This window comes from Phocoena sinus, chromosome 14 (assembly GCF_008692025.1).
Source record: "Phocoena sinus isolate mPhoSin1 chromosome 14, mPhoSin1.pri, whole genome shotgun sequence".
Taxonomy (NCBI): Eukaryota; Metazoa; Chordata; class Mammalia; order Artiodactyla; family Phocoenidae; genus Phocoena; species Phocoena sinus.
In genome coordinates this window covers 62,799,868-62,821,794 of record NC_045776.1, presented here as the reverse complement: position 1 = coordinate 62,821,794, position 21,927 = coordinate 62,799,868, and the positions used below count along the sequence as shown (strand labels likewise).

At 54.0% G+C, this 21,927-nt stretch overlaps 1 protein-coding gene across 2 annotated transcripts; it reads right to left on the bottom strand.

The window, feature by feature from the left end:
• Positions 1-1,219: 1,219 nt before the first annotated feature.
• Positions 1,220-21,323, bottom strand: UFD1 (ubiquitin recognition factor in ER associated degradation 1). Of its 2 annotated transcripts, none has more exons than XM_032653870.1 (12): positions 21,169-21,323; positions 18,507-18,639; positions 18,108-18,140; positions 15,327-15,448; positions 12,832-12,962; positions 10,784-10,856; positions 7,717-7,785; positions 6,920-6,985; positions 6,598-6,645; positions 5,901-5,989; positions 5,093-5,174; positions 1,220-2,026 (listed from the first exon to the last, which is right to left on the bottom strand). In XM_032653870.1, the coding sequence occupies exons 1-12, from the start codon at positions 21,169-21,171 to the stop codon at positions 1,952-1,954; spliced, it is 924 nt and encodes a 307-aa protein (XP_032509761.1). In that variant the 5' UTR covers positions 21,172-21,323; the 3' UTR covers positions 1,220-1,951. The 2 variants fall into 2 exon arrangements, with proteins under 2 accessions (XP_032509761.1, XP_032509762.1); XM_032653871.1 differs by having other exon boundaries at positions 1,227-2,026; positions 18,533-18,639; positions 21,169-21,306.
• Between the last annotated feature and the right edge of the window lie 604 nt (positions 21,324-21,927).

Below are 21,927 nucleotides of genomic sequence, written 5' to 3'. Positions count from 1 at the left end.
TCCCAGGTAGGAAGCGGGGGCCCACGGGCGCGGGCACAGCGCAGGCTGGCCAGAGGCGCGGAGGCTGTATGGCCTGGGGGACAGCAGGGCCCAAGGGTGGGCGTCCCGAAGTCGCGTTAGGGTCGAGGCTGTACTAAGGCAGGGAGACAACGTTTCTCCATGGGGCGATGCGCACGAGGCAATGACAGCGAAGGGGAGGAGGCTGGTGGGCCCGCAGGACCGCCCTGCGACACCCCTGCAGTGGTTCTCCAACTGCCGCCAGCCTAGCCACTGGCCCTGGGGCCCCTGCAAGGCGGGTGCTGGGCCCCCTAGGAGTGAGTCCGGGTCAAGCCAGACAGCTGCAATTTCACTAGGAGTCCTGCCACGCTGGGTCACAGACCAAGCTTGGAGAAGATGCTGCCTGAGAGGAAGGATGCAGGCCACGGTACAGGCCTACAAGTGGCAGCCCACCGTGTCACCAGAAGACCCACCAACAGGGTCCACCCCTGGCCCAAGCGGGGAGTGCTTTCCTTGTATACACTGTGGGTGTGGCTCAGGGAAGACAGAAACCAACGGCCAGCACACTACATAACATTCATCATGTAATTGAATGTGGTAGCCAATGTGATCCGCAAACAAGGCTGCCTACCCACCAAGGAGGGTGTCTACTTCTGTCAGCGACTAAGACTCCTGAAGTGGAGGGCCGGGTAGGTTACAGAGTGCCCATGCCTTCCAGAACCACTTCCATTGCCATGGGTGTGGGTTTGGGCCACAGGGCCCAGCCCTGGTCATCATGATGACCTTTGGTGCTCATTCTCTGAGGACATGCAGGTGAACCCTGGGCTGGCGTCTTGCAGGGGATCATTTCCTGAGTGTAGAGGGGAGCCCTGTCCAGAGATGGAGCCCCTGCTGGGCCCGACCACCCCCACCCCAGGGGTCAGAGAGCCTCGTTTCTCCCTACGCTCCCCAGAAGCCCCCAGAGGAGCGCTTTCCTAAGGGCAGGGTGGAACGAGGGGCCCCTGCCAGCAGGCCTTCCTCCTGCCCAACTGTCAATCCATGTTGGAACCTAATCAAACACTTAGAGGCAATTCAGGTTTTAGTCACTGCCTGTTTTTATTTGAAATTCTTGATTTAGAATTGTTTTCAAAGAGAGGAAAATAATTGAATTAACATGTCGAAAGAGCTCGTATTATAGAAATTGAAGACCTGAAACTAAATTAATACTAGTAAAAAAAATAAAGACAGGCCAGCAGAACTTTGGAAAATTTAATACATTAAAACTGGGAGTGGGGGGTAGGAAAGGAGAAAGAACATATCTTTAGCTTTCATTTATTCTAATAGTCACATTTGTGCTTCACCACAAAGTTGTTTTACAGTAGAACAGATTCATTAAGGAGCCAGTTATTTCCAAATGAAATCAAAGTTAGAAATGCTTTCAGGTCGAGTTTTCCTTCTGAGGAATGGTTTCTTGGGGGGAAAAAAATCAATATGGAAAATAAAAATGGAAACACCCTTCCTCAAATACTTAAATTGCAGCCAGAGTAATGGGATGACCACTATAGAGCACTTATCTGTTTAAACCACTTTTTTCCAGGTCAAAGGCAACAGCTAAGCTATGACCTGGAGAAAGAAAAGATAAATGAAAAAAAGAGAAAGACCACCACAACTTAGAGCAATTCAATCCCTTCACTGGTTTTTAGCAGGAATCAGGGAACTCTGCTCCAGCTGAGGCTGTGGGCATGCCCCAAGGGCTGAAAGCAAGGACCGTGAGTAAGGGATCTCAGAGACGGCCTCCTCTTTCCCCAAATCACGTACACAAACTGCTGTCCTGCTGTCCACTTGCAGGTGAAACCTGGTAATTCTTAGGTAACTCTAAACAGACCTAAAGTGACAGAGTGTCCCTGTCAGAGCCAGTAACTAAAAGCCAGCATGTTGCAATTATTTTATTTTCCAATCAGCCAACGGTCCCAACCTATGGCTTTCTTCCCTTTTTACGCAGAGACTGTCCTTCTCCAGAGAAAGCGACGAATCTGCCTCCAGCTTCATCCTGAGTGTGAAGAGAAAATACCATTTTCAGAAACTCCTTGGAAGTTTAATAAGAAATGCTTTATTCTGTTGACTCATGTACCATCTGCCCATTTTCCTTACTCCCACATTCATAATAAGAAATGTCTTTGAAATAGAAATGCAAGTTATAATCTACTGAATTGAAAACAAAACCATGGAATCACAACTGTCTACCATAGCCTTTTTTCTCAGGTTGAGTATATATCCTTTTGCAACGGTATTACATTTTCAATGTAAAAAATACAAAATACACCTCCTAAAAGAAAAACCACGCCAAAGAACATTTCCAGTCACTGTTCTGTATATGCTTACATAAACTATTTTCCTACTTAATTCCCCAATCTCAAGGCAGTGCGCTGCTCTCGTTCCCTCTAATTCCATTCCGTGGACAGGCAGGTCTGCCATCAGCTGTTACTTCCAAGTCTGCAGTATTCAAGCTGCCCTGACAGGCAACTGAATGTCTCTACATACAACTTTGATTTTCCCTAGAGGTTGAACTCCTCGTTAGAAGGCTGCTCTTATTTTTGAGGCTTTTTAAAATGGTGACTTAGCAGCTCTCACTCTACCAAACTATCCTCCCACCAGCAGAAAGACGGCTTGTTTTTTCTGAACCCTCGAAAACAGCAGGCATCTTTCCACGAGCTTTGCTGCTAGTCAGGGGAAGCGTTTGTGGAAGAGGATCCCGAGCTCCCCAGCACACCCTCCCCCTACACCCGGCCCACCGCCTAATGCAGCTGGTGTTTCCAGTGGGGCCCATACAAGGTTCACATGGTGGTGACCACGCAAAGGTGAGTCGTGGCTGAGCCAGGCAGCCTTCCCTTCCTTCAGGGCCCTCCGTCTGTCCTGCTGTCAACACCGGAGCCTGCTTTTTCTCTTGTGAACACTTCACCCGCTTGAGGAAGGTGTGTCTTCTGGGAACTTCAGTCTGTCCCACCTGGATGGGCTGCTGCCCCAGGGCTGCACATTGCTGTGGGGATGCCCTGCTTCCTGGGTCTAAGGCTTTCTGACTTCTTTTTTTTTTTTTGGATTTTCTGACTTCTTATTCCTTCTATTCAGTGGGTATGTCTTCAGTAGCTTCCTGAGAAAGGGTGCGTGAAGAGATCTTCAGGGACTGAGAATACCTACCTCTCCTCTAATATGGCTCACTGACAGGGTGGTTGGTGTTAGATTGCTGGGACCACCGGAACAAATCACCACAAGCTGGGGGCCTGGGGAGACATTCACCTCCTCACAGCCTGGAGGCTCGGAGCCAGAGATCCAGGTGCCGGCAGTGTGGTCTCTCCTGAGGCCCCTCTCTGGGGCCTGCAGGGGCTGCCTTCTCGTTGTGTCCTCAGGCCTTTCCTCTGTGTCCACGTCTCCTCAGAGGGGAACGTGGCCCATCTTAGTGCCCTCCTTTTAACACACTTCTGTAAAGGCCTTATCTCCAAATATAAGCACATTTTGAGGTGCTGGGGTTAGGGCTTCAACACAGGAATTTGGGGGACACAATTCAGCTCATATAATTGGGCAAAGAATTCTGAGGACCCTGCTCCACTATGTCCTGGCTTGTGTCTGGCTAAGATGGTGCCATTCGTGACCCGTGGTAGAATCTCCACCTCCTGGAGACTTTAGCGTCTTTCCTTTGCCCCAATTTGGAGTTGTTTCCATCCACTGCGCTGGATGCTCAGTGGCCCCTTCTGACCTGCCAACGGGGCGTGGGCCCCTCCGTTTGGAGCAATTATTTCCCTGGTGGTTTCTGCCCCTCTGGTGTCTCTGATCTCCCATGACTGGGGCGTTGGTACTGGAAACCTGCCTCTGGCCTTCACTCTGGGGTGAGCAGGCTGGGGCCTTGCCTGGGCTCGAATGGCCAGAGAAAGCACCTCCAGCTGCAGCCAGCCCACCCGCTGCCAGTGTGTGGGAGCCAAGTGGGGAGGGGACGCCAAGTGTGGCGGACTGTTACCGCCGTGCTGAGGGCTGTCTGGGGACTCTGTGATGCCATCCCTTCTCCTGGGGGTGAGGCCAAGTGCTCTGGGACAGATGCTCAACCTTCACCCCAGGTCCTGCCCCCTGGCTGCCCCAGCCAGCTTGGGACGGGACATGGCTTTCCGTGGTCTATCAAGTCAGGTGCCCTTGGCCTCCTGCTCCAGGGCTCCCAGAACTCTGCCTCATTGTCACCATCACCTTGTCACCTGTTCCCCAGGACAGGCAGCGTGAGCGCACCTGAAGGCCCACCTCAGTCACACATCTCTCCCTGGACATCTATTCACGGACACCCCAGCCTCCCCATCCCTGCAACAATCAAGGACGAGGGGGCCCGAGGACACAGGCCTGAGCCAGCAGACAGGCTGGGGGCAAGCAAAGGCCTGGTGGGGACCACGTCAGCTCCTGAGACTGGAAAGGTGCCAACACGGTGTCAACTTGAGGAACGTTAAAGCCAAGAGGGGCTGTGAGTCTCTGAACCGCCCCCTCTTGGTCCCTGAGGCACCGAGCATCGAGAAAAGCAACCAGGAGAGCGAGGATTTTAGGTGGGGTGTTCTAGAACCACCAACAGAGTTACAGCTGCCAGCGTGGGCGGTCTAATGGCAGGCTGTGCCAGGTCTTTCGAGCAAGTTTCCAGCACCTGGGAGAAGTGCCCACAAGACGGAAGCTCCCCTCCCTGCCCCCCGGGCCGCAGGAGGCCGTTTCTGGAGTGCGGAGGCACTGAGATGGCCGTGCAGTGGCCAGGAGCTCTGCCCCTGACCTTCATGCACTCTCAGGCTCACTCCTGGGAAATGCAAACAATCACAGCAGCTGCCCCAGGAGACTGTCCTGGGGATTAAATATTTCAGTATAGAACACATGGCCTGGGGCCTGACACCCAGCAAGGGCTCAGGGAGCTGAAACCTTGCTGGTCACTACCGCAAGGGGACACCAGAGCCCTCACAGTCTCGACAGTTGGACCACTGGGGAGAGGAGGGGCCCCAGAACAGAGAAAAATATGACAGAAACACCCTCATTCAGAATGGAAAGACTCTCCTCAGTCACCAGTAGCCAATGAAACTTGTCATGACCCATGAAACATACTCACCTCTTCAACCTTTTTGACCAGTGGACGTGAATTTCTGATGAACGTGATCTTACCAAGTTTAAATTCATAGTTGGGAATTCCTCTATAAAGAAGACAGAGCAGAAGAAATGTTAGTGTCAGGAGAAGAGACTAAAATCCATTTGTGACCATCTGGTCCGTGGCTGTACCCGCCACCCCCCAGCCTCAGGCCAGCCCACGGGTGCCCCCTAGCACCCCCCCAGGAGGGAACGGAAGGCAGCTGGGGCAGGGTCTGCAGGCTCAGGGCCTCACCATCTGTGTCCTTCAGCCTCACATGCCCCCCTGCAAGGGCTACACATGCACTGAACTCACTTCACTCCCTAAGAGGCTGCGTGCAAACCCGTTTCTGGCATTCTCCGTGTGCTCTCACATGGTCAACAGGGGACAGATCTCATCCCTGCCACACCCATGCAGGCCACCAGAGGAGGGACTCTGCTGAGAGTCCCTGGACCAAACAATACAAATACAACTAAGTGAGGCAGCTTCTGCCTCCTCCTGAGGGAAGCGGATCAGTTATTTGAAGTCACAAAGGAGGAAAATGGGCATATTACTAAGTCGGAACCAGAAAGGTCAGAAGTAGGAGAGAGATCCAATCAGGGGCCGGTGGGGCTGGACTGTGGGGGTCTTGGAGAGAAGGCTGGCAATGATGGGGGGGCACCGAAGCACTTCTGCCACGCTGTGTTCCAGCCCACCGAGGAGGGCGGCGGGGCACCCACACCCCCACAGAGCTGAGTGAGGCTGCCCCAGTGTGGGGCCTGGGTCGGGTGGAGCAGAGCCAGGGCAGACCTACCTCTTGATGTCTCCGGGCTTGATTGGGGAGGGGCTGGGCTCTACACCCTTCTTCTTCCCGTCCAGTCTATTCCCGGAGCCGGAGAAGGCCTAGACAAGCAGGCAGGGGGGCCATGAGCTAAGCCCCAAGGGTAGGAGAGAACCACCTCGGGACTGCAGCACCCACGGCCTCTGGGGGTTGCCGGGAGCTGAGGGGAGCTTCCTGGCCCAAGGACGGTGCCTCCACCTGCCTCAACCCCCGGACGTCAGCTGCCAAGGAGGGGTGACAGGTCCAGCTGGGCCCACGGCTCAGCTCTGCAGACCTGCCTCCCGGCAGTAGGTTGAGCCATGCCCACCGGCCCCTCTCCGTTTCCAGGGAGGACAGCAGTGCTGGAGCGTCAACATGCAACTGACTTTCCAACAGTGCAGGACACGGCTTAGAGAGAAAGCAAGAGTGATTACATCTGGTGAATCTACGTGAAGAGTATACGTGTCTGTTGTACTAGTTCAGCTCTCCGGTAGGCTATAAATTTTTAAAAGAAGTTGGGGCTGCCTGGCAGTTGTTGGGAGGATCCAGGAGAAAGCGGATGGAAAAGGGTGTGGAAACTGAGAAGGCGCCGGGTACACGTGTGCGGGGTCCCCCAGGCCTGCTCCCAGCTGAGGTTCCCAGGGTGTCACAGACATAGCAGGAGGACAGACAGTTGCATGGCGGCACTCACGCGGAAGCCCAGCTCCCCAGCATAGCTGCTGTGGTCAGCTTCGCCTTCCTGGAAGGGACAGAAAAACGGGGATGAGCTTCTCAGTGGGGCCCCCAGCTCCTCCCTTGGGCTCCCTCACTGCTCCTGCTGTGCCCGCACCCCAACAGCTGGTACACACTGGGCCCCGGGAGCGGGGCTGGGAGGGAAGCAGAACGTGGCTGCCTCGGTACTAGTGGAGGCCAAACACCGCCGGGAGGCCAAGACACTGGGATGCGCTCCAAAGACCAATACCGGCAGTGGGGAGCTATGCAGAGCTCGGGAGGGACGCGGAGGAGCGACTTACGGCTGCCTCCTCATGCTGGGCTTGTCTCTCCGGCTCCTTGTAGCCCAGTGGAGCATCGAAGTCCACCTGTGTCCCCAAGAAGAAAGCACGATGAGACAGGGCCACACTCAGCCTCCGTGGCTTTTCTGTTCTAAGTTGGGACAACTGTGGGTCCACGTGCAGTTGTTGGAGCCGATACAGAAGGGGCCTTGTACAGTCCGCCCATTTCCCCAATGGTCATGTTTTACAAAATCACAGCAGAACATCGGCAAAGACAACCCAGCCCTCGTCCAGACGTCCCCAGTTTACACGCACACGCGGGTTTGTGTTTTGTTCTCACAATTTGTCATCACTGCAGGTCAGTGCACCCCCTCCCCCCAACCCCCGGGTCAAGATCCTGAGCAGTTCAATTACCACAGGGACCCCTCCTGCTGCCCTTTCATAACCACACCCTCTCCCTCCAGGCAACCTCATTGCCCTGGACCCTGGCAACCACTCCTCTGAACAGACCCAGACGGAATGGAACCCTTCTGCTGGGCATCCTTCCCTGAAGACCCAGCATGCTGGGCTGTTGTGCCCACTACTCGGAGCTGAGCAACCTTCCTCAGCCTCCGAGAAGACTCAGCCCCTCGCAGGGCTGAGATGCTGATGGATCTAGCCATCTCAGAACCAGCAGCAACCCTGCCACCAATCACAAGGTCAGCGGCTTCCTCACAATGTTCCGGCACCATCTTCCTCCCCGTTCCCCCAAAGAATCCCAGGGGTTGCATGACACCTGCCCAGGGCCCCCAGCCGCCCTTCCTCCCGCGGCCACTCACGTTCATGTCACACTCGATGATGGACACAGCCCTGTCAGGCTTAGTCTCCATCACCCGCAGCTCATAGATCTGGGGAGAGAGAAATCAGTCAGTTTTGTGGCAGCACTGGGCCCATCCATCACATGTGTAGCTGCAGCCCCCTACCCGGCTCCTGCACACACACGTCATTCACCTCCACGACACCCTCCCCAGCCACACCTCTTGCTGTGGAAAAGCAGCTGTGGGTGGCTGCCTTGATGCCTGTCACTTAGCTGACCACCTCTCATAAGCGATTCAAATCAGACAAGGCAGTTATGCAGCAAATTGCAAAAGATTCAGTGTTTGCCCCAGGGAAGTTCACTTCTAAGAATTAACCCTAAGTAAATAACTAGCTAAATACTGAAAGAGAAAGTGCTCTAAGAACGCCTGCTCCAGCACTGCTCGTGGCAACGTAGGCCGAAGACGCCCATCACTAAAATGGTTACATGAGTGGGGTGTATTCACGTGGGATCCCAGGCAGCCAGCATTCAGGAAAAGATGCTGAAAACCAGTTATGCTGCTGTGTGTCGAGGATGATCTCATGCATGTAAAACACACACAAAGTCAAAAGGATAGGAACTAAAGGTGGCAGAATGGACTTTTTCCTGCATTGTTTTAGGTTCTTTCTCTCTACCTAGAGTATGTCTTGCTTTTATAATGAATGGTCGGGACAGTCCCACCATTGAAAAAACTGAATATGAGGGAGATGGTCCCCCAAGTACAGTGAGAAGGCTTGATGTCCCCCGTCTGGCTTTACGTTTACTCACTAGTGACTAACAGAAATGAATGTGTGTCACTGTGTGGATGCCCCACCACCTCTCCACACAACACAGGCTGCTTCCAGTGGTTCTGCTGCCACGGACAAGGCGGCATGAATATCCGTGTCTGTGGCTCCTGGGCATGTGGTCACCTTTACCAGTCAGCGTGTTTTCAAACTGCAGGCCGCAGCTAACTAGTGAGTCATAAAACCAACTATGCTGCAAGCAGAACTAGAAAAGAAAAATACTGGAAAACAGTACAGTAGAAATACTAGGCTATGTTGCACGCAGTTAAGGCTAAGGATTTTTGTGATATTTATGGTATACTAGGTGTTGTCATGCTGTATCTAAAATAGTAATCTTAAGCTTTTACACATTCAACATGTATTTTTACTGATTTACCTTTATTGAAGTGTAGAGAACACCTGAATTCTGAATAACCCTCAAGACTTATTCTTTTCCAGTGTTTCAGGTGTCATCTTTTAAACTGCATTTATTAAACACTGTTATGGATTTAAATGGCAATATTTACCACAATTTACCTCACATTTGCTGGTTTACTGGTTCTTCCCACACCTTACTCTTTCCTTCTAGGCTAATGCTTATTCCTAAAGCACATGCTTGTGAAGTTTCACTGGTAAATAAATTCTCTCAGATTTTATCTGAATACATTTTGATTTTACCCTATTCTTTAAAGAAGGTTTGACAACAGTTACTTTCTTGCAGCCTCTGGAGCTCCTCTGCCGCGGGGGGAGGCAACGTTTGCTATTGACAGGCCTGCCATGTGCTGTTCTTCTCTAAGTGCTGGATTTTCTCTGCTCATCTCTTCACGTCTGGTGCTCGGCACCTGTAACTACCTGGCCTGGTGGACACTAAACTCCCTATAAGCGTGGGCTGTAGGCCAATTCTGGAACAACTCCACTCATCTCCTCACAGTAGTTCCGCCCTCCGTTCTCTCCCACTGGGGATTTCACTGGGCACGTTTGGTTTTCTCAGGATCTCCCAAACCTCAGCTGCTCACGTTGCTGCCGTGCTTCTCTGTGCAGACACCTAAGTTACTCCTGCAGATTCAACTTCCCCTTCGCTAATCCTTTGTTGGCTGTTGTTTAACCCTCTGACTGCTTTTCAAATAATCCTGGATATTTTGGATAGACTTTTGCTGCTTGCTAAATTTTATGATTCCACTAAAAATTTTTTACATAGTTATTTTATCTTTGCACCTGAAGGTCCCAATTGTGATTTCTTAAAGGCCTAAATCTGCTTTTGCTGTCTTTGCTTTGGGTGTCTGGTGGTCTTATAAGGAGTTCCTGTTTGCTGGTTCAATCTATAGCAACCCTGAGGGCTCAACGAAACTGGGGGTGCTGTTTTCAGAAAGCCTGGGATGAGGACAGCACCCACCTCTGCATCTATTTTGGCCCCTTTAAGGGCCCCAGTTTCATGTGGATGCCTTGATCCAGACCTTCCACCATGCACTGATGTGGTCATTTGCCCTCAGCACATGCCTGCTGAGTCTTCTCAGAAGGGCCCTTCAGAGCGTCTAGTCTTCCGTACTTCCAAAAGCAGAAGCCCAGACGTGCATTTCAATTCTATGTATACCTGAGTAACTCACCTTCCCTTTAAGTGCAAAAAGGTCAACGATATCTTTCATCATCAATTTTTGTTTCAGCATTTTTTACTGCCTTGATATTTTAAGAACAATGACATTAAGGCTGCCTGTAATTAATCAAGAAAACTTGGGATTCCCTGGTGGCACAGAGGTTAAGAATCTGCCTGTCAATGCAGGGGACACGAGTTTGAGCCCTGGTCCAGGAAGATCCCACATGCCGCGGAGCAACTAAGCCCATGCTCTGCAACAAGAGAAGCCACCACAATGAGCAGCAAGCACACCGCAACAAAGAGTAGCCCCTGCTCGCCGCAACTAGAGAAAGCCTGCGCCCAGCAATGAAGACCCAATGCAGCCAAAAAAAAAAAAAAAAAAAAAAAAAAGAAAAGAAAAGTTTAACGTATTCAGCTAAGTTAGACAATACCTAAAACATCCCCACGAAGGTAAAGGGAACAAGATTATTAGTTTACAAAAAGATATAAAAGTGTGTTTCAAAATCCACAAAATTGAACAGTAGGGTTCTTAGTATCGGATGCTTCAAACAGAAGGAAACTGTCAGAGAACACGATGGATCCCTACATGACACCGGGGAGTAACTGGCGTCTGATCCTGTGTGTGAGAGAGAGAGCGCATAGGCTCCTGTTCACAGCTGTGAGGGCCCTGGCATCTGAAAGGCTGAGACACTCACCTTCTCATTGTAGTTGATGGCAATCACATCCCCGGTGGTCAGACACGCAAAGTTTCTCAATGCGTTTTCTAACCTGCAGACACACACTGTCAAGGCAACATAGCAAGATGGAGCCCTCAAATCTGAAACAAGTTTCCACAAGGCATTTAGAGGACTGGGTCACACTGTGTAACGGACAAACATGTGCCCAGCTGGGGCTCAAAGACACGTGGCCATTACTCAGCAACGAGAAGGAAGCAGCTCTAACACACGGTAATGGGGTGAACCTCACTCTGGGGAAGAACCAGCCACAGAGCAGTGAGACCCCCGCCAAACCCCGAGAAAGGCAGATTTCTGAGGTGGGAGGCAGCCGAGGCTGTTGGGGCTGAGGGTTGGCTGAGGATGGGCATAAAGGGGCACAAAGGCCCTTCTGGGAGGACAGCCAAGCTCTGAATACACAGGGGATGCATCTGTCAAACTCGCTCAAGTGTACGTTTTACTGCATGTAAATTACACCTCAACAAGTTGATTTTAAAAATCCTATGGGAGCACAGGGGGAAAAAAAATTGAAAAACAGATAAGTCCCCTCAAAAGTCCCCCAAAGCAAAGATGTTTTCATTTACACTTTTTTTTGTTTCTATCTTCTGGGTGATAACCCATATTTAGTGGTATGTTTCAAATAAAAATATTTAATAATAAAAATTTTAAAGAAAAAGTAGCCTGTAAGCCCTTTTTATAATAGTAAATAATAAAAAATTCTTAAAAACTGAGTAACCCAAATGCCCAGACAAGGGAATAATGCCCAATCAAATGGAATATTTTAATCATGTCATCCTCGTCAATTTACAGAATTGTTTTAAATACAAAGGTCAAACACAAAACATGGCTCCAGATGTGCCACTGAGACGCAGCACACCTGGGTGAGAGGCTGAGGGCAGAGGAGCCCGTGTCTACATTCACTTCTCTTTGTCAAAGGGCCTCCCAGGCTGCTGGCAGCTTCGTGAAGAGTCTGGGGTACACGCCCTCTTTGCCCCCCTGTGTGCAATGCCAGCTGCAGGGGTGCCCTTCCCTCGACTCCTCCTGGTGACCCTGAGCTGCTGGACGTGGCCCCCAGGGCCCGAGGGCGGAGCCAGCTCTGCACTGCCTGGACTCAGACCCTGAGCAGAGCCTGGCGCACTGCGTCCCATGGAAGGGGCACCCTTTCTCTGCAGTCACGAGTAACTGTGCCAAGAGACACTGTCTCTGAAAGCAACCTGGTATGTGTGTGCTCCAGCACAAGCAAAAGGACTCCATACCGGAGAACATACAAGGGGCTGCAGTGCAGAGGCTGGCAGGCCCCAGTCCCGGGCATGGGCACTGTCCACACCTGCTGTGAGCAGAGCGCCCAGTACCCTGTATGCCCAACACAGGGGGCTCGACATGCCCGTCCACAGACACGGCCAGCGGAGGCCTCCACACAGTCAAGTGGCATCTGGGACATGGCTAGCAGCAGCAGCATGTTCCTGGCTCTGGCTGGGGACAGGGTGCAGGTGGGGAGGGTGGAAGTAGCTTTTTTTTATTAAAAACAATCTGTGTTGTTCAACTGAGTTTTTTACAAGCATGCCTTTTTAATAATAAATAGGTTGAGTGACCACACACACGGGTGGCTTACATTCAGAGAACAGACAAAAAAATCACTAAGACCTGATGCCTTTGCTTTCCTCTGCTGAGAGACAGAAAACGTACTAAGACAGGGCTCCCCATGCCTGAGCACAGGGGAGCTGAGAAACAGACGAGCTGCCCTCCGACCAGAACACACTGGGCTTTTTGCCAGCGTCATCGGCCACCCAGAGGAAGGGCTCCACCTGCCCTCCAGGAAGTGTCCAGAGAGAGCTCAGTATGCTCATGAGGCCCCTGAGCCATGTAGACGGGCTGGCCCCACGCCATTGTTCTCATGTCACAATGTCAATCACGACAAGTGTGTGGTCCCCAAAGCAGGCACAGACCCAACCAAGGGCTCACTGTCGCCCGCCACCAGCTGGCACAGCCCTCCCCAGCTCAGAGGAACACGTTCCACTTCAGAAGGATACACAGCCTTGGGGTTGGTGATGTCCAGGAAGTCGGGGCTCTGGGGCTGGAACTTGGAGTACGTGGCTACCTGCAGGTTGACGCTCTCTACCTGAACCAGGCCCCCCTCCTCCAGCAGCAGGTTCTGCATCATCTGGAAGGGGAAGAAGACAGGAGGCAGTAGGGGTGCGGCCGGGGCCACCACAGTGGGAACGCCTGAAGAAACCACTTGCTGGAAGGGTGCCAGGTACAGGCTCATCCACCAGCTTTAGGCCTCCCAGGGCTGGAGCATTTCCACAGGGACACCTCCCCCCACCCCCACTCCCGCAACTTCACCTGACTCCCAAGGCCCCAGGGCCAGCTGGGCTACACTGGAGGTGGGAGGATGACAGCCCCAGGCAGGCTGGCCTTGCCAGGGACAGCCCACAGCCTAGGCCTTGGGTGTCTGCTCCAGCCTAGGCCTTGGGCATCTGTGGAGCCACCCTACCAGGTAGAGGTCGGATGAGAAATGAGACAGAGAGACAAACATGGGCCCGAGGTCCTGGGGCACAGGGAGCCAGGACCTAGCAAGGACCTGAAGCTCGGGATCCGAGAAATGAGCACCCCTGCGCATCCTGGAATGTGTTTTTGCTTTTCTTATTTCAAACCTTCTTAAAAAAAGCTTCAAACGTACACAGCTAGCAAGAGCCACGTGGGGAGCTCCACGCACCCACCCAGGTTCCACGGCTTTCAGGTCATAGCTGACCTCGTCCGTCCACCAGCGTCTGCTCCCTGCCCATCCACCAGGGCTGCCTGGAGTTCTGGGTAGGATGGAGCCTGCCACTCAGCTGACAGAAAGAAAGCACCTGCTCAAACACTCACTGGGGTCGGGAGACCCTCGAGCCGGCTCTGCAGCAGCAACTGGGAAATCCCAGGCACCACCTGCTCCTGGCAAGAGCTGCAAGGCCAGCCCAGGAAGAGGATGGCAGGCAGCTCCATGCTACCTAGAGAGGCTTCCCCGGGGATGGGATGTTTCCAGGCAAAAGGATCCAATTAGCCTTCTGGCCCAAAGTGGTCTGAGAGCCTGGACACGGGTCCAGCCAAACTCCAAATCTGCAGGTTGGAGGAAAAGCCTTACAGGAACAGTGTCCCCCAGTGTCCCCCCTTCTCTTTCACTAAGGACGGGCCACAGAGGGGCCTGGGGAAGCTTACACTGCCCAACACTTCAGCCACCCATGGCGCTCCACAGATAATGGGACAAGGCCTGGTGCCTGTGACGTGAGGTGCGGGCACGTGAGCAGGGAACCGGGTTGGGTCTGGGCTTTGAGGAGTGACTAAGAGTTCCCCTGTAGTCAAGGAAGCAGCACAGGACACCAGCTGGGCTTAGCACTCAGGAAGGACCCAGGCTCAGGAGGGGCAATGGCCCAGGGGAAATGGGCAAGGGCAAGGTCACCACTGCAGGAGAGGAGGAACCTTCAAACTTCTATTCGTATTTAATCTCAAAATATGAGTTAAGGCCACTCCTTTAGAAGGTTAGCCATTGCTGCGGCGGGGACCCTTGGCTGTGCAGGAGAGATGGGACGCTCTTCAGAGCATCTCCCTAGCGGCAGGGAGGCTTTGGGGTGCGTTCCCAACTCTGCCCGCAGACTGAGGGGTCTCTGAGCACCCCGACATAAATGAGTATGAAGAGAAGGACATAAAGTCCCCTCTGTAGGTTTCCCAATGCTGAGCGTGCCAGAGCTGGGAGAGTGGGGGCTGGGCTGAGGGGGGAGGGAAGGAAAGAGCCAAGCCAGCCTTTGCCTGGAGACCCTCCTCCCTACACGGTCTAGAACACTGGGTTTCCGCATAAGACCGTATAAAGACAAGGGCCCTCAGGCACCTTCGAAGCACTTACAACACTGACTGTGGCCAGCTGTCACAGAAGACAGTGCTTAAGGTCAAAGGGACACGCCCAGGCCCAGGATGGAGCAGGGCAGCCGTGGGGCCCACACACTGGGGGTGGTGGGGCCCAGGCCCCCCCAGCCCCGCCCCCGCAGACTTCCGGCTGCTGCAGGCCCCACTCTACAGTGCAGGCGCGCCGGCCTCTGGACATGGATGGCATCGGACTAGCCTAAGTGCAGAGAGCCTTCATTCCCATGGCAATGAGGCTGAGTGCTTTAGACAGACTCAGGTACAGACAAGTGTCTACATGCACATGCGCGCGCACACACACACACACACACAGTAACAGAACTGGGCAGACAAACTACTAAAGGGGTGAGAAAACTTGTAAAAATCTAAAACTCTGTAATCAAGACCACATGAAAAATACTCCTGCTCCATGGTTTTAAAGAAAGCCTGACACAGAAAATGGCAGTTAAAAACAGCATGGCTGTGGGTTCCAGGCCACCAGGTGAGCAGCCATTCCCAGCTCCGGGCGCACCGTGTCCAAGCTGCACGTGATGTTTGCGGCGAGGCGCGTCCCTCTGCTGCGGGGGCAAGATTGTGCACAGGCGGAGGGTGTCCCTGCCACCCCACGTGGCAGCCAGGGGCCACTCACCCAGTGCGGGAGGTAGCAGATGCCCTCGTCAGCCACAAACTCCAGCACGCCACAGTGCGTCATGCGGTCTGAGTTCTTGTTGGTCAGTTTGAACAGCATGGGGTAGGTGATGTTAAGTCGGCCTGAAAAGGAGAGCAAGGCATGAGGCTCGGCTTCTTCCAGGGAGAGAAACCCTGTCCCCAGACCCTCCCCGGGGAAGTGCCTCCCTCCCCAAGCAGGCACTGGGACCTACGTGGTACTGAGTCCCTGAGTGTCTAACCACCCAGCAGACCCCGCACTCCTGCCAGACCTCAGAAACGTTCGCTGAGTCAGGAACGCAGCACCAGCTTGTACTTTTGAATGTCGGAAATCCCACTTTTAAAAAGTGACGTGTTCGTTTATTCATGAACAGTTTAAGTGCCAACCAGGTGCTGAGCAAAATCCCTCCTTCAGAGGTTTCCAGTTAGAAGACCAGAGCATGCCCAGATGCTCGTGCCGGGGAAGGGTGGGGCCGGAGGCAGCGCAGCCAGGATAGATGCTGGGGGATGTCCTCCAGGGGAGGAAGTCCAGGCAGAGAAAGCAGCCCAAGCAAAGGCATAGAGGGAGGGGAGCCAGGCTGGTTCAGGAACTGCTGGCAACCAGGCGAGACTGGGCACAGGGACCGGGTGTGCGAGCAGTTGGGGGGGAGCAGGAGGGCAGGACCGGTCAGCAGTGTGGGCCTGCAGCAGGGACCCAGTGTGTCCCCTCCCGCCAGGGGTCCTGAGGTGGGGGCCCTGAGGTGGGGGCCATGTGTGGGGTTGGAGGCCTGCTGACTCAGGAGTGCAGGGGGTGCAGAAAGGAGGGGCTGGCGCTGTAAGGCAGGAGGACCCAGGAGAGTCAGTAATCTGGGGGAGCGGTCCGGGACAGACCGACAGGACTGTGTTGCCTTGTGCCAGGCCCTTGCTCAGCCTTCACAGGACAGTGAGGTGGGTACTGTCCTCGCCCCTTTATCTATGGGGGACTAAGGCACACAGGTCTGGCAACGTGCCCCAGGATCACACAGCCCAAGAATGGCCATGCTGGGGGCCAACCTAGGCCGCTGGCCCAGGTCTGGAGCTTGACCACTGAGACCAACTTTAGCCTGTAGATTTAGGCAAACGTGGCAACAAAAGTTGACTCAGTGGCAGGAGGTACGGTAGACTCCATTTGGGATCTCCCGAAAAATTTGGAGAAGCAAACTGGATAATGAGTCTGGGTGGGAGGCTATCCCCCCATCACCAAGGGTGACTGGGATACTGGCAGTGGTGGCCAAGGTCCTGGACGTCAGGCCCTCCGTCACCAGGGCACCTCCCGGCTGTGGAGCCGTGGAGTGGACTGAGGTGGGTCAGGGTGAATGGATTGATCAGGCTCCAACCAAGGGTCCGAGAGTCTTGCCATTTGAAGAGAGCCCCATGTTCCTCAGTCCAGTAGTTTTCAAACTGCATTTTTTTGATTTAGAGAAGTGCCTTGGGGAGTCCGAGTCTTCCACACACCCTCACCTCCTCCGCCCTGAGCAGCGACCCTTTTTACAAACCAGGACTCCCCGTGACATCTCATCTGGACAGCTCCTTCCATGACTTACGAGGTCTGCACAGCACTGAACTAAGCTCCACTGTCCCAATCCCCCAGTCTCCTCTCATACCCACATGCCAACACACCTGGTCTTAGTCCTGGGTCAGCTCCACCCATGAGGCAGACTCTCAGGGCCCTGCTCCCCGCTCTGGGACGACAGAGGGGACGACAGGGGCCTGCCTGAGGGCTGTGCCCCCCGCTCTACCCACACTCTGGCAGAGCTAAAGGCCTCCCTCTGCGGGTGCAGCCACTGCTGCCGTCAGTTAGGCCCTGCTGGCTAAGGGCCACCTCCTGCCCCTGCCTGGTGCCACAGGGCCCTGGCTGTTTACACACACACCACAGGTACCATCCAGGAGGCACTCCTGCCGCAGAGCAGTCCCCACAGATGGCGTCATGCCCCCATTTAAAGGTGAGGACACCAAGGTCCAGAAAGGCCCAGTCACTAGCCTGGAGTCAGGCTGGGCAAGGTGCAGAGCCCAAGCTGGAGCCACACCAGAGCTGGCACCGGGTCCTTACCGAGCTGCCCAATGTGCACCCGACACAGAGCGTGGACCCTCCCGGCCCAGAAGCCACCACATCTCCTGCCTCAGAACCCACACCAAAAAGACCCCCAAGTCTCAAAAGGCAATGACTGTGCCCATGGTCGGGGCATCCTAGTCCGGGTGGAGTGGGGCCAGGGGTGTGAGGTCTCCGAGCTGCTCCCATGGGAGTGGGGAGTCGGGGAAAGGGGGAAAAACATGGCCAATCTCCCAACCCTGGCCCTTTCTTGCTCCTGGTAAGAGGAGGGACGGGGCAAGGGGAGCAGCTCCTGGGGAAGAGGGGTTAGAACTGTGGCTGGAGCTGAGGCAAGAGGCTTGGGGAAATGAAAGACCTGCGCGTGGCGTCCTCTTGGGGGCCGCCACCATCCTTTAGGGGAAAATTTAGTGCGTCCAGCCAAGGACATCGGCTGCCCCATCAGCGTGAAGAGCACCAGTGCTCACACATTCCTTTAGTCCTAATAGGACCCGGGGTGGGGTGGGGGTGCCAGAGGAGTGGACCCAGAGCCGAGCACCCACTGGCCCTGGCCTCCCAGCCCAGCTAGCACCCTCCAGGGACAATTCCCAACCAGCCTCGCCGAAAGATGCCTCTGCCTGGGCGGCGAGGGGTCTGTGCCTGGTCCCAGTGCCCACGTTCACATCACCTCCGTTCTCAAGTCAGGTAGAAAGTACTTACTGAGTTGGTCGAGGGCTGAGGGTGGCATAATTACTGTGGAAAGAACATTTAGGAGATATTAAGAAATGAAAAATTAAAACAATAGAACAAAAGTCAAAATGCACTTCCTGTTATAGCTTAATGAAAGTATTAAACAATACCTGTGAGGCAGCCAGAATTTCATGATTGTTCACAACAAGTTTTACTAGCTATAATTTATTTGGTGAAACCAAATGGCTATCAGCCATAAATCTAATCATAATTAGGACCCCTCCCCGCACCCCTTAGCCAGGACACCTTGACAACATCTTGACGGTAACTAGCCTCCGTCACACATGCAAAATGAGAGCTGCCAAGGACTATGAGCACTGCAGGCCTAGGGCAGGAAAGGTTACGATTCAAAATAAAAACAGCACATACTCTTCCCTCCTTTCTCCACATCTGACCTGTCATTAGGCCCCGCGAGCATGGACACGGAGAAGCAGCGGTACTGCGTGGAGAAGCGGTTCTGGAAGACCCGGGGAATCGGGTGGTCAAACATGTTGAAGGAGAACTGGAAGGAGGGAAGAGATGCTGCAGTTAACACAGAACGAAGGCACGTTTCTTCTGTCAACAGCTAGAGTGGGTCAGGGTGTCAACGCTCAAGAGCAAGACAAACCTGCACCCAGTGAGCACCTCCTGGGAGCAGGACGCACCTCACAGCGGCTTCTGCCAGCTGGCGCGTCCAGTCTGTCCCGGCAACCTCTTCCCCACCATTTTCAGACGGTGCATCTTACTAAAGTATAAAACTGCCCCCAGCAAGCCTGTCCTTCACCTCTTTCACTCCCCGCCCCCCATCCCCCAGGCCTCCCGTCCCCCAGGTCTCCTATGACGGCCACGACCCTGCCGGGCTGCTCCCTTAGCCTGGACCACTTTTCCTCTCCTCACCCCGTTTAGGAGTGCCACTATCTGCCAGGTTCTGGTCTCCAAGCACCAGGTAAACATCACCAACAAAAGAGCTACAACCTCTGCCCCGGCAGAGCTGACATTCAAGACAAGGGAAACAAGAACAGAAAACCATCTGTGTGTCAGTATTCTGAGCACAAGAGAGGGTAAAGGACCAAGAGCTCCTGGGAACGCTGTTTTAAGTGGGTGGTCAGGAAGCACTTCTCTGCAGAGACCTGAAGCCAGGAGAGGGAGCAGGCAGAAAACAGTGATAAGAGCAGGTGCACAGGTCTGCACCCCTCCCCCTTCCCCTGGCTTCCAGGACCACCCTTTACTTGCTCTGGGAACCTTCCCTGCTCTGCCCAGGGCCAGGGCTAGCACCTCTCCAAAGTGCTCTCACGTGGCGCCACACCATGGCACTCCCTCCATGCCTTTCATAAGTAAAGCCTAGACATGGTGCCATCACAAAAGTAAGATCCCAGCTCTTACATTGTAGATTATGATGAGGCTCAGAACACATGCTGCCAACAATCTAGGGTCTTTTCAAAGCACTGCAACTACTGTGACGTGTCAAAAAGAAAGGATATAAAATTGCACAATAGGATATATACCCAAAAGAATTGGAAGTAGGGTCTTGAAGGTATATTTGTACACCCAGGTTCACAGCAGCGCTCTTCACAATAGCCAAGAGTTGGAAACTACCCAAATGCCCATCAACAAATGAGTGAATAAAGAAAATGTCCATCCATACAATGAAATATTGTTCAGCCCTAAAAAGGAAGGAAATTCCAACACATGCTACAACGGTGATGAACTCAGTGGAATAATAACTCAGGACATAATGCTCAGTGAAATAAGACAGACACAGAAGAACAAACACTGTAGGATTCCACTTATATGAGGTACTTAGAGTAACTAGTCAAGTTCAAAGACAAAAAGAATGGTGGTTGCCAGGGGCTAGGGGGAGGGGGAATTGTTTAATGGGAAGAGAGTTTCAGTTTTTCAAGACCAAAAAGTTCCGGACATCCATTACACAACAACGTGAATATACTTAACACCACTAAACTGTACACTTATAAATGCTAAATTTATGGTACATGTTTTTTTACAAGCTAAAAAACTTTTAAACAGACGAGTATTTCCTGACTTGATTCTAACTGTTCACTAAGTAGAGGAAAAATCAGGTACTGATGAGACAGTTTACTAGCAATTCCAAAATCAGCAAGCTGAGCCAGCTGTCTTCCACAGATGCAGATGCAGCTCCTGCTTAAACTCTCCAATGGTTCTCCACTCCCTGGAGCGCCAGCAAAGTAGTTTTCACACCCGTGCCTCTCCTTTTAACCAGAATTCTGTTCGACAAAATCTTGGCCAGAAGCAGCGTTCTGGACGAAAAGAAGGGAGAGGAGTAGGGGCCTCCTCACTACATCCCCCCCATCTAAGCCCTGTCTTCTCTTTGCAACACGAAAGAGGGAAATGGACACAAAGTACTGAACACCGGGTGCCAACCTGCCCCGCATCCACCCACGGACCTGACCTCCCGCCCCGGTCCCACTTCCCTCTACAGCCCCGGCGCCAGCACACTGCCCGGCGCACGGCTGGTGTTCAGCTGTTAGGTGGCTAAACCTGAGGAGAGAGAGGGGACCCGACACTGACACACTAAGGATAAACTCGCATGCGATAAACTCGTGACACCGGCAGCGCCCGGCGCGGTGCTGACACAGCTCTGCAGGCATACCCGGCTTCAAGTCCCCACTGCCCGCGTTCGTGGCCTACACTACGCGCCTCCCTAAACCTCGTGGTTCTCGCGCCGACGCGGCGGCCACCACCCTCCCTCCAGGGGCGCCGCCGGGGCCCAAAGTATGAGCGGTCTCGGGGCCGCGGTGCCCAGGACGGCGGGGCAGGGCCGCAGGCCGGCAGGACCGAGCTCGCGGGACTGGCCCGTGAGCTCTCCTCTCCCCGCTACAGCCCCCCAGCCGATCCGGGGCTTGTTCGCGGGAAGCCATCTCGGGTCTACACAAGCAAAACTGCGTTCAGTTCGGCCCGAGCGGCGGCGGGCTCAGGCCGGTGACTCGGCACCTCTGCGGCCGCCACGTCCGTCCGCCCGGCCCCGACCCCGGCCCCGGCCCGCCCTGCCCGCCCTGCTCGCCCGGCCGCTCACCATGGTGGACGCCTCCGCCTCGTAGATGCGCTTCGTCAGGGAACGTTACGGTGGGAGCCGCCACCGCCTCCTCACAGCAGCCGCCGCCGCCGCCGCCTCGCGCGGACGCCCGGAGCCCACCGGAAGTCCGGACCTGCACTTCCGGGAGGGGGCGCGAGTGCAGGCTGCTGCGAATGAAAGCCAGGCAAAGGCGCGAAGGTCCAAAATTCCCGGAGAGTGAGCGCTCAGATACCCCTTCCTAACGTGTGCACTCTAGAGCACCTTACGTGATTATTTTAAATTACAGTTTGATAGTGTCCCCCTCCTGACGAACTTGGTGCGGCCCACTCCCCTTACTGCCTACACTACCCAGAAGGCACGCAGACCTTCCGGCCTCTGCTGCGGCCATCGAGGACTCGGGCGGAAGTAAGCCACACTTCCGCCCTTGAACTAGGCCGAGAGCCCATTGAAATCCTAAACTGACGCCCTTGTCTGACGTATACATGAATTTAATTTGTGGCGAGAAGGTTTCTTTTCCCTACAGGTCCCAGTTTGGGGGAGTAGTCTTCTCTTCCCAAAGTAAAGATGTCCGCCGAGCGTAGGTAACGGAGTCAGAGTTGAATTGCGCAACCGCGAGTGCGTCCGGCCCGTGGATGACGCTTCTTTGGGGGCGGGCTGGACTATTCCAGCCGTAAATGGCGGAGCGCTAGTGCCCGCCCCTAGCGTGGACCGATCAGAAAGGAGGAAAGGCTGGGAACGGAGTCCCTGTTGGTTGGACCC

Coding starts and splice junctions, on each gene's coding strand:
- UFD1 (XM_032653870.1), bottom strand. Junction 10,857..12,831: donor ATCACCAACCCCAAGGCTGT/GTATCCTTCTGA, acceptor GTGTGTCTGCAG/GTTAGAAAACGCATTGAGAA. Junction 5,990..6,597: donor CTGGGGAGCTGGGCTTCCGC/GTGAGTGCCGCC, acceptor CTGCTTGTCTAG/GCCTTCTCCGGCTCCGGGAA.